An 11,475-nucleotide genomic window follows, 5' to 3' on the forward strand; every position below is an offset into this window, starting at 1 on the left:
TAGGTGAATAACTAACAAAAATATAAAATAATAAAACTAACATATTAAAGTAACATATAAAATATAAAATTATAATATTGAAAATGTATCAACCTAATTAACAATATAATAAATATATCGAATAAAATTTAATATTCAAGGTATTGCAACATATTTAAGCAATGGAAAAGAAAAATAATATAATTAATTTTGTTCAGTTTACAATAGTCATCATGGAGGTTCCGCCTTTGCATCCCTGACTTGCTTTCCTAGAGCTACTATTGCTACAGACCGAATATAGGTTTTCCTACATATGGGGGGGGGGCAGTTATTGGCCCAGACTTTACGTTCTAGGAGAGTAGACGATATGTGAGACTTTCTTAAGAATTGCCAGCTCCATCCCCGTGTAGTCAGACGCCTGTAGGATACGGATATTTATAGGATCATTGAGAACGACCGACTACATTTGGATTGGTCGTTGATCACGGCTTTGATAAAGCGATGACGACCAGAGACTCACACATTCCATTTGCCCATTGGCGAGGCCATTATCACGTTGCAGGACATGGAGTGTCACGACCCAAATTTCTCTCTGTATGACGTCGTGACGGCACCTAGTCTCTACGACTAGGTAAGCCTAACATTTGCGGAATAATGAAGTGAAAACATGAATATTAACTACTGACAGTACAATTATCTAATAAGAACTTAAATACCACCCGGCATAAACAATTATCACTTCAGAAAAGTACCGAACAAAACCCAAAACCCAGAAACTCGCAAGTCACAAGTTATTAAGATATTCTAACTGTTCTATACATCATCTCAACAGAAAGAAAGAGGAATAAACATAAGGGGATAGAGGGGAACTCTGAGGATCAGCGGGGCACAACGTATGTATCGTGAAGTCTCCAATAAGCAGCAGCGGATGCAACTAGTGATGAGGCTGGTACAATGAACCTAGATTTGCACACGAAAAATATGTGCAGGAAAGGGTATGAGTACACAACAACGGTACCCAGTAAGTGCCAAGCCTAACCTCGGTCGAGTAGTGACAAGATCAGGTCAGGGTCCTATTGGTATAAATATAATGAAATACGATAGAAAGAAATATTACAGTAAAATAAATATGGAAATCTAACAAGAATAGAACTCAATGGAAGCCAACAGCCCAGAACACAATAATAGCAACAGGGGGATCTCCCGGGATACCGTCCTGTAGTCTCAACGTATATATGCAAGGTAATCTTCCGGAATACCGTTCTGTAGTCCAAAAGTAAATATGCAGTGCTGGGGGATCTCCTGGAATACCGTTCTGTAGTCCCAAAGTAAATATGAACTATAGGGGGACCTCCCGGAATACCGTTCCGTAGTCCCAAAGTAAATATGCAGCTCAACCAATATACACAACAGCTATAGCCAGAAAAATTAAAGTTTAGACTAAGTTCAAATCAAAGAAGCAGAAAATTTCACTAAACATGCTGCACAGAATTCAAATAGGTAGTTAAAACACATAGGCATGCTTTTCTAATCTAAACAAGGTAATTACGTATGCTAGTGTAGTTCAACATGGAAAAACAGGTTAAGACTTAGTGAAAGACGGTGTTTTACAACAAATAGTCCATTTACGTACTCGTCACCTCACGCACACGGCGCTCATATATCAAACAGTACCAAAATCCTAAGGAGAGTTCCCCCACAAAAAGTTAGGCAAGCCACTTACCTCGAACCAAGCTCAAATCAATCCGAAACAATGCTTTTTCCGCGAATATCCTACTCCAGATGGCCCAAATCTAGCCAAATCAATTACATAATGTAAATATAGCTACAAGCAACTAATTTAGCTAATGAAATCAAAGCTAAGGCAAGAAAATAGAAAAATGCCCAAAAAGGCTCTCCAGGACCATATCTCGGAATTGAGTAAAAGTCACAAATTATGAACACCTATTTACTCACGAGTCTAACCATACCAAATTCACTCAAATCCGATACCAAAATCTCGATGAAAGCTCCAAAATTCGGCCTAAGAACCTTTTTTGATTTTTCGCAATTTTTCACCCTAAATTTGAAATTAAATGAAGAAATCAGGCATAGATTAATGGGATATAATAAAAAAGGAGTTATGAATCATTACTCAGTAATTTCCTCCGAAAATCTCTCCAAATGTTGCCTTCTACCGAGCTCTCAATCAAATTTTTGAGTTATGAACTCGAACCCTCATTTTTGAACTTTAAAATCTCCCCAGATGCGTTCTTCTTCGCGAACACGATGAAAAATCTTCTACTGGCCCAAAAATCCTCCTTCGCGAACGCGAGGGGACTCTCGCAAACGTGTACCTTACATTGAGAGACCCTTCGCGAATGCGGGGACCTCTTCGCGGATGCGGGTACCTCTTCGCGAATGCGTAGTCTTAATGCCTGAATCTCCCTCTGCCCCGTTCCTCTACGCGAACGTGAGGACTATATCGCGAACGCATAGGCTTAAGGTCCCATACCTTCGTTAACGCGGGAAAAACATCGCGAACGCGAAGAAAAAATTAGCTGCCTCACCCAGATGCTTTACGCGATCATGAGACCCCTTCCACGAATGCGATGAAGGATTTTTCTACAACAAAACACTAGAAATCTGCCACTTCTCTAAGTCCAAAAATGACCCATTGAGCATTCGAAACACACCCGAGGCACACGGGACCTCAACCAAACATACCAACCAATCCTAAAATATCATACGAACTTAGTCGAGCCCTTAAATCACATCAAACAACGCAAAAATTACGAATCACCCTCCAATCCAAACTTTAAGAACTTGAAACTTTAAAATTCTACAACCGATGTCGAAACCACCCAAACCACGTCCGATTGACCCTAAGTTTTGCACGCAAGTCATGTTTAACACTACGGAGCTACTCCAACTTCTAGAATCAGATTTCGACCCCGATATCAAAAATTCCACTACCAGTCCGAAACTCCAAAAATTCGACTTTTGCCATTTCAAGCCTAAATGAGCTACAGACCTCCAAACACAATCCGAACATGCCCCTAAGCCCAAATCACCCAACGGAGCTAATGGAATCAACGGAATTCCATTCCGGAATCGTCTTCACACAGTTTCGGCGACGGTCCAAATTCTAAGACTTAAGCTCTCATTTAGGGACTAAGTGTCTCAAAGCACTCCAAAACTCAAAACGTATCTTCTCGGCAAGTCACAATAGCAGAAATAGATACGGGGGAAGCAATTAATAGGGGATCGGGGCTCAAACTCTCAAAATGACCGGTCGGTTCGTTACATCCTCCCCCTCTTAAAACATTCGTTCGTCCTCGAACGAGCATAAACACATATCTGAAGTGGTGAAAAATGTAGGGTAACAGCTGCGCATATCCTGCTCGGTCTCCCAAGTCACCTCATCGACCGGCTGACCGCGCCACAGAACCTTTACTAATGTAATGTTCTTTGACCTCAGCTTTCGAACCTACCTATCCACAGTAGCCACTGGCTCCTCAACATATGATAGATCGTTGTCCAACTGGACTGAAATGAAATCCAACATGTGAGACGGATCACCATGATATATCTCGAGCATCGAAACATAAAATATCGGATGAACTCCTGCTAGGCTAGGAGGTAAGGCAAGCTCATAAGCAACCTCCCCAACACACCGCAACACCTCAAAAGGACCAATAAACCTTGGGCTCAGCTTGCCCTTCTTTTCGAACCTCATAATTCCTTTCATAGGAGAAACCCGGAGTAAGACCCGCTCTCCTACCATGAATGCCATATCATGAACCTTTCGGTCCGTATAACTCTTCTGTCTAGACTGGGTTGTGCGAAGTCTATCCTGAATCACCTTAACCTTCTCCAAAATGTCCTGAACCAAGTCCGTACCTAATAATCTGGACTCGTTCGGCTCGAACAAACCCATTGGGGACCGACATCGTCTACCATACAGAGCCTCATACGGTGCCATCTGGATACTGGACTGATAATTATTATTGTAGGTAAATTTTGCAAGGTGCAATAAATGATCCCAAGAACCCCTAAACTCCATCTACAAGCACAAAGCATATTATCAAGAATTTGAATAGTGTGCTCGGACTGTCCGTTCGTCTAAGGGTGAAATGCCGTTCTCAACTCCACCCGAGTAACCAACTTATGTTGTACAACTCTTCAAAATCATGATGTAAACTGCGTGCCACGGTCAGAGATGATAGATACTGGCACACCATGGAGTCTGGCAATCTCACGGAAATAAAATTGGGCCACCTGCTTAGAAGAATAGGTAGTCATCACAGGAAGGAATTGAGCTGACTTGGTCAGCCTATCCACAATCACCCAAACTGCATCAAACTTCTGCTGAGTCCATGGGAGTCCAACAACAAAATCTATTGTGATCCGCTCCCAATTCCACTCTTGAATCTCTAACTTCTGAAGCAATCCACCCGGTCGCTGATGCTCACACTTCACCTGCTGGCAGTTTAGACACCGAACAACATACTCCACTATGTCCTTCTTCATTCTATGCCACCAATAATTCTACCTTAGGTCCTGATACATCTTTGTGGCACCCGTATGAATAGAGTATCGCGGGCTATGAGCCTCTTGAAGAATCAACTCACGCAAACCATCCATATTAGGCACACATAGCTCGCCCTGCATCCTCAATACACCATCATCCCTAATAGTGACCTCCTTAGCATCACTATGCTGGACCGTGTCCCTAAGGACAAGCAGATGGGGGTCATCATATTGACGCTCCATGATACAATCATAAAGAGAAGACCGAGAGACCACACATGCCAATACTCGACTCGGCTCAGAAATATCCAATCTCACAAATTGGCTGGATAAGGCCTAAATATCCAATGCCATGGGCTTCTCTGCTGCTGGTAAATAAGCCAAACTCCCCAAACTCTCTACCGGCGATTCAAACCATCGGACACCACATTGTCCTTCCCCGGGTGGTACAAAATGTTGATATCATAACCCTTAAGTAGCTCTAACCACCTCATCTGATGGAAATTAAGATCCTTATACTTGAACATGTGCTGCAAACTCCGGTGATTAGTGTAGATCTCACAAGGGACACCGTACAAATAATGCCTCCAAATCTTCAAGGCATGAACAATAGCAGCTAACTCAAGGTCGTGGACATGGTAGTTCTTTTCATGCACCTTCAACTATTTGGACGCGTAGGCAATTACCCTACGATCCTGCATCAACACCGCGCCTAGACCAAATCGCGACACATTATAATAAACCATATAAGACCCCGAACCTGAAGGTAATACCAATACTAGGGATATAGTCAAAGCTGACTTGAGCTTCTGAAAGCTCTCCTCACACTCTTCCATCCACCTGAACGAAGTACCCTTCTGTGTTAGCCTGGTTATGTGTGCTGCGACAAATGAAAATCCCTCAACAAATTGACGATAATATCCCGCCAAACCTAGAAAACTCCAGATCTCTGTAGCTAAGGATGGTCTGGGCCAACTCTGCACTCTTTTGCTTTCTTCAGATCCACCATGATCCTTTCAATCGATACCACATGACCCAAGAATGCCACAGAATCTAACCAGAACTCACATTTTGAGAACTTTGCATAAAGTTTCTTTTCTCTCAAAGTCTAAAGCAATGTCCTCAGGTGCTGCTCATGATTTTCGCGACTCCGAGAGTACACCAAAATCTCATCAATGAACGCAATGACGAACGAATCAAGATAAGGCCGAAAAACACTATACATGAAATGCACAAATGCTGCTGGGGAGTTTGTCAGCCCAAATGACATAACAAGGAACTCGTAATTACTATACCGAGTACTGAAAGCAGTTTTTAGGATATCTTGCTCTCGAATCTTCAACTGATAATAACCTGAATGCAAATCAATCTTGGAAAACACTCAGGCACCCTATAGCTGATAAAATAGGTCATCAATACAAGGCAAAAGATACCGGTTCTTCACTGTAACTTTATTCAACCGACGATAACCAATGCATATACGCTTAGAACCATCCTTTTTCTTCACAAACAAGACATGAGCACCCGAAGTTGACACACTGGGCCGAATGAAGCCCTTATCAAATAATTACTATAGTTGTTCCTTCAATTCCTTCATCTTAGGAGGGGCCATACAGTAAGGAGGAATAGAGATGGGCTGCAACAAATCAATGCCAAAGTCAATATCTCTATCGGGCAGCATGCCCGAAAGATCAGTTGGAAACACATCAGGGAAATCCCTCACTACTGGGGCTGAATCAATGGTCGGGGTATCAATACTGATATCTCTCACATAGGCTAGATATGTGTCACACCCCTTCTCAACCATTCGTTGAGATTTAAGAAATGAAATAACCCTGTTAGGGGTATAATCTAAGGTACCCCTCCACTCTAATCCCGGTAAACCTGGCTTAGCCAGCATCACGATTTTGGCGTGACAATCAAGAATAACATAATGGGGCGACAAATAGTCCATGCCCAAGATAACATCAAAATCAACTATGCTGGACAATAATAAATCAGCTTTAGTCTCAAAACCACTAAGAATGATCAAACACGACTGATACACACGGTCCACAATAAGAGAATCTCCCACATGAGTAGACACATAAATAGAGGAACTCAAAGAAACCTGAGATACACCCAAATGTGGGGCAAAATAAGAAGACATATAAGAATAAGTGGAGCCTGGATCGAATAGAACCGATGCAAATCTATGACGGACCAGAACAATATATGTAATGACATAATCAGAAGCAACAACCTCTGTACGGGCAGGAAGGGCATAGTATCTGGCCTGGCCTCCCCCTCTAGGGCGACCTCTACCACCCCGACCTCCACCTTGGGCTGGCTGAGCAAGTGGGGTGGCAGCTGGTGCTGTAATCATAGCCTGAGGACCTGGTGGAGCACGGTACGGCTGAGAAGTCTGTGGAGGTACATCCCTCCTAAATTTGGGGCAATCCCTCACCATATGAAGTGTGTCGCCATACTCAAAACAAGCTCTGGGAGGACGTGGTGGTTGTGACTGACTCGGGTTGGGTCTGTTGGACTGACCGCTAATGGCACCCCGTGTAGGAGGCACAATAGATATTGAAGATGCATAATAAGGCTTCTAAGGTCTAGGAGGAGTTGGAATACCACTGGCAGCTGGAAGATCTGAATGAATGGGGTGACTCACATAACCTCTACCATGACAAAGTGCCGCTGGGGCACGGGCACCAGAACAATGGCCCGACTCTCGAGATCTATTGGCCTCTCTCTCCTAGCAATACTCACCACCTGCTGATATGAGATATCTATCTCAAGCTCCCGAGCTATGCTAGTCCTAATGCTGTGAATAAGTCCCTCAATAAACCGGCGAACCCTCTCTCGAATTGTAGAAACCAAAGCCGATGCATGCGTAGCCAAGTCACTGAAACTGACTGCACACTTTGAAATAGTCATAGTACCCTGGTGCAACTGCTCAAACTTCGCGCGCCATGTGTCCCTAAGGCTCTGAGGGACATACCCTCTCAAAAACATGTCAAAGAACTGAGTCCATGAAAGGAAAGCTGCCTCAGCTGGACTGTCCAACTCATAAGTACGCCACCACTAATAGGTTGTTCCTCGAAGCTGAAAGGTAGTGAACGAAACCCCACTCGACTTTGCTATGCCCATAGTGCGGAGGATACGGTGGCACTCCTCTAGAAATCCCTGAGCATCCTCTGATGCTAGACCACTAAATGTAGGAGGTTTGTGCTTTTTGTACCTCTCAAGCCTCTGCTACTCCTCCTGTGAAGCCGCTGCTTTACCCTCGGACTGAACTTGAGCAATATGTGGTACTGGTTAAGCTCTAGGATCTGATCAACCTGAACTAGCTGCTTTGGATTACGGGCGGCGGGAGTTTATGCTCCTCCCCCAGCCTGAGATGTGGCTACAACAAGGGGAATCATCTCTGCCTAAGCTAGAGTGTTGTACATGCTCATGAACTGTGCAAGGGTCTCCTAGAGAGCTGGAGTGGTAGTAGTAGGCGTATCAGGTGCCTGTGCTTCGGCTGGAGTTACTAGTGTCTCCTCCGCAGTAGCTCGTGCTGGTGCTCTAACTACACCTCGTGCACGTCCTCAGCCTCTACTCGGGCCCTGTCCTTGAGGGGCTCTAGTAAGGGGAGCGGTTGCCTGGTCATCTCCGGTAGCACGTGTCCTTACCATCTGTGACAGAATAGAAGACAAAAGTTTAAAATTTCGAAGTCAATAATCTCGCACGACAAGGAATTAAATAAAGTGGAATTTTCCTAATAGTTCCATAGCCCCCCGAAGATAAGTACAAAGGTCTCCTTACCGATCCGCAAGACTCTAATAAACCGGCTTGTGACTCATGACTTTCATGAACCTAGAACTCTGATACCAACTTGTCAAGACCCAAATTCCCCGGACATCGTGACGTCACCTAGTATCTACAACTAGGTGATCCTAACATTTGCGAAATAATGAAAGGAAAACATGAATATTAACTACTGACAGTACAATTATTTAATAAGCAACTAAATGCCACTCGGCATAGGCAGTTATCACTTTAGAAAAGTATCAAATAATACCTAAAACCCGGAAACTCGCAAGTCACAAGCTACTAAGATGTTCTAACTGTTCTATACATCATCTCTACAGAAAGAAAGAGAAATGAACATAAGGGGATAGAGGGGGACTCCGAGGATCTATGGGCGCGCCAGATGCACCTTGAAGTCTCCAACAAGTAGCAGCGACTGCAACTAGTGATGAGGCTGGTACGCTGAACCTGAATCTACACATGAAAAACATGCGTAGGAAAGGGCATGAGTACACTATAACGGTACCCAGTAAGTTCCAAGCCTAACCTCGGTCGAGTAGTGACCAAATCAGGTCAGGGCCCTAATGGTATAAATATAATGAAATACGACAGAAAGAAATATTACAGTAAAAGAAATACAGAAATCTAACAGGAATAGAATTCAATGGAAGCCAATAGCCCATAACACAGTAATAGCAATAGGGGGATCTCCCAGGATACCATCCCGTAATCCCAATGTAAATATGCAGAGGGATCTCCAGGAATACCGTTCCGTAGTCCAAAAGAAAATATGCAGTGCTGGGGGATCTCCTGGAATACCGTTTCGTAGTCCCAAAGTAAATATACAGTATAGGGGAATCTCCTGGAATACCATTGCATAGTCCCAAAATAAATATGCAGCTCCGCCAATATACACAACAGCTATAGCCAGAAAAATTACAGTTTAGACTATGTTCAAATCAAAGAAATAGGAAATTTCACTAAACATGCTACACATAATTCAAATAGGCAGTTAAAACACATAGGCATGCTTTTCTAATCTAAACAAGGTGCTCTATTCTCTCTCTCCTAATAGGGGCGATCAACGTGCACGCCGACGACTGCCCTTTATGGCCTTCACACCGGCGGCCAGCCTTCTCCTAAGGTTCTGTCATCTTCCTCCCCCCTCAGCAGTTACCAACCTCTACAAACCTTAATACAAACCCTATTCCACCTAAAACCTATGCGAATTTATTAAACTCTACCATCATAAATACGCCCATGCAAACCCTAGCTACGCTTCCATTGAAACTAGTTGAATTCCTTCATGGAGAACCAGTTGTGAAGTGGAAGAAACAAGAAGTGAAGCAATCCATCGTACAATAAGGGCTTCAACTTGCAGTTCTTGGGCAATTTTCATATGGGAAGCCTGTTATTGGTGAATTACGTAAAGTGATTCCAATTCAATATGAGATTAAAGGTCATTGTTCAGTTGGCTTAATTGAAGACAATCATGTGTTAATTAGGCTATCTTTATTGGAGGATTATGTTCATCTTCTCTCAAAGCCAACTTTTTATTTAAAGGCTAAATCAGACATGTAGTAGATGTGTTGTACAAAATGGAATCCATGGTGGACACCTGAGGAAGAGACTCCAATTGCCATATCTTGGATTAGCTTTCCAGAAATTCCTCCAAATTTCTTTGGTACAGAATGTGTATTTTCATTAGCTAGTGCAATTGGTAATCCATTACATGTATACCTAGCAACTCAAAATGGAACTAGACCTAGTTGTGCTAAGGTAAAGGTTGAAGTGAATTTGCTAGGTAATTTCCCTAAACATATTAAGATTGTTGAAGAAGCTCATGAATCTGGGCCAGAAGAGTTTAAATGTATTAGGATATGTATGATTATATGCCTAAATATTGCAAGCCTTGCAAGAAACAAATGCATAGTGAGGCAGAATGCTGGGTAATTCATCCTGAACTAACAAGAGATTTGATCAAGATGTTGAGGATCAAGGGAAGGAGAAGACAGTTGTGGTGAGCACTGAAGCAATTGGTACATCTGCAAATTCAACAAAGGTTCTATCAAGTGGAAAGGTGGTTGGTAAGCCTGCTACTAATCATGACAAGCAGGAATGGATACAAACAAGGAAGAACAAATACCAACGTGATAATCGGGGTCACATTGTTGATAGCAAACAAGTTAAGGAAGCTGACAAGGGTAAAGGGAAGCCAAACTTGAGGAAGTAGCAACCAAGAACAAGTTTAATGCACTAGAGGTTGAGGAAGTTCATTAACCTACTCTACAAATTACTGAAGGCAAAGGTGAGGATTATAGCAATGGTAAGAAGAAGGAGCATGGGGAAAAACAATCCAAGAAGGTCCATGAGAAGGAAAAAGAAGGCAATACCGGAGTGTCAAGCCCTAATCCTAAGGCTTCTGGGGTTATGGTTGGGAAGGATGCTAATACTAAACCAACTAGAGAAGGTAATCAACAGGAACTTAAGCGGGTAAAGAAGGAAGCAGTTGAGAAAGTGTTGGAAGATCAGCATAATGGGAACTTAGCTAAAGCTAATCCTATTATTCCTAGTGATCAAAGTATTGATGAAAAGGCTAATAAGGAATCCACAATCGAATGAATTCATAGAAGGCTTGGAACTAGCAAAGAGGAGCTAAGGTAACTCAATGTGACTACAAACCAATCATGTCAAGATATTCCATCTCAAACATTTGCAGATTGTGGGCAGCTTAAGGATTGATGAGATAAACTCAACAAAGGTTGTAGGGAGTGATGCAATTAAGGTGGAGGATGATCAACTAGGCATGACAAAGACAACATAAGACAAAGTGAGGGATAGCAGCCCACCTAGTGATAGGCTGGCCACGCATGGCCTAAAACCAGCTACCCCGGGCGTTAGGCTGGCGATGCTAGGCCTGGCTCCAAGGTCACCTGATGAAACAGCGATAGTAAATCCTATCCCTAGTGCAACTGGCAAGATTTTGGCCTATGTAGATGGCGTTCCGATGTATGCATTGGAGAACAAACATGATGATAATGTGAAGGTTAGGGATGATACAGTAGGGCCAGACCAAAGCACATGCAATGGAAAGGGTGGTGATATCAATAGAACAGACATTTCTTAGCAGACTACCACAGTAATTCCTGGGCTAGTCAATATTTATGAGCAGCAATTCAAAATGATGCAGGCTGCTGCTTCTTC

General features: G+C 43.0%; 1 protein-coding gene across 1 annotated transcript; it reads left to right on the top strand.

Moving 5' to 3' along the window:
• The first annotated feature begins 9,855 nt into the window (after positions 1–9,855).
• LOC138878431 (uncharacterized) lies at positions 9,856–10,893 on the top strand. The gene is made up of 3 exons (XM_070158109.1): positions 9,856–10,141; positions 10,257–10,475; positions 10,574–10,893. Exons 1-3 carry the CDS (start codon positions 9,856–9,858, stop codon positions 10,891–10,893), a joined length of 825 nt encoding a protein of 274 aa, XP_070014210.1.
• Positions 10,894–11,475: the final 582 nt, after the last annotated feature.

Source organism: Nicotiana sylvestris, chromosome 9, assembly GCF_000393655.2.
Source record: "Nicotiana sylvestris chromosome 9, ASM39365v2, whole genome shotgun sequence".
NCBI classification, from domain to species: Eukaryota; Viridiplantae; Streptophyta; class Magnoliopsida; order Solanales; family Solanaceae; genus Nicotiana; species Nicotiana sylvestris.

Coding starts and splice junctions, on each gene's coding strand:
- LOC138878431 (XM_070158109.1), top strand. CDS start 9,856: ATGTGTTGTACAAAATGGAATCCATGGTGGACACCTGAGGAAGAGACT. Junction 10,142..10,256: donor TGGGCCAGAAGAGTTTAAAT/GTATTAGGATAT, acceptor GATTTGATCAAG/ATGTTGAGGATCAAGGGAAG. Junction 10,476..10,573: donor AGTTAAGGAAGCTGACAAGG/GTAAAGGGAAGC, acceptor AAATTACTGAAG/GCAAAGGTGAGGATTATAGC.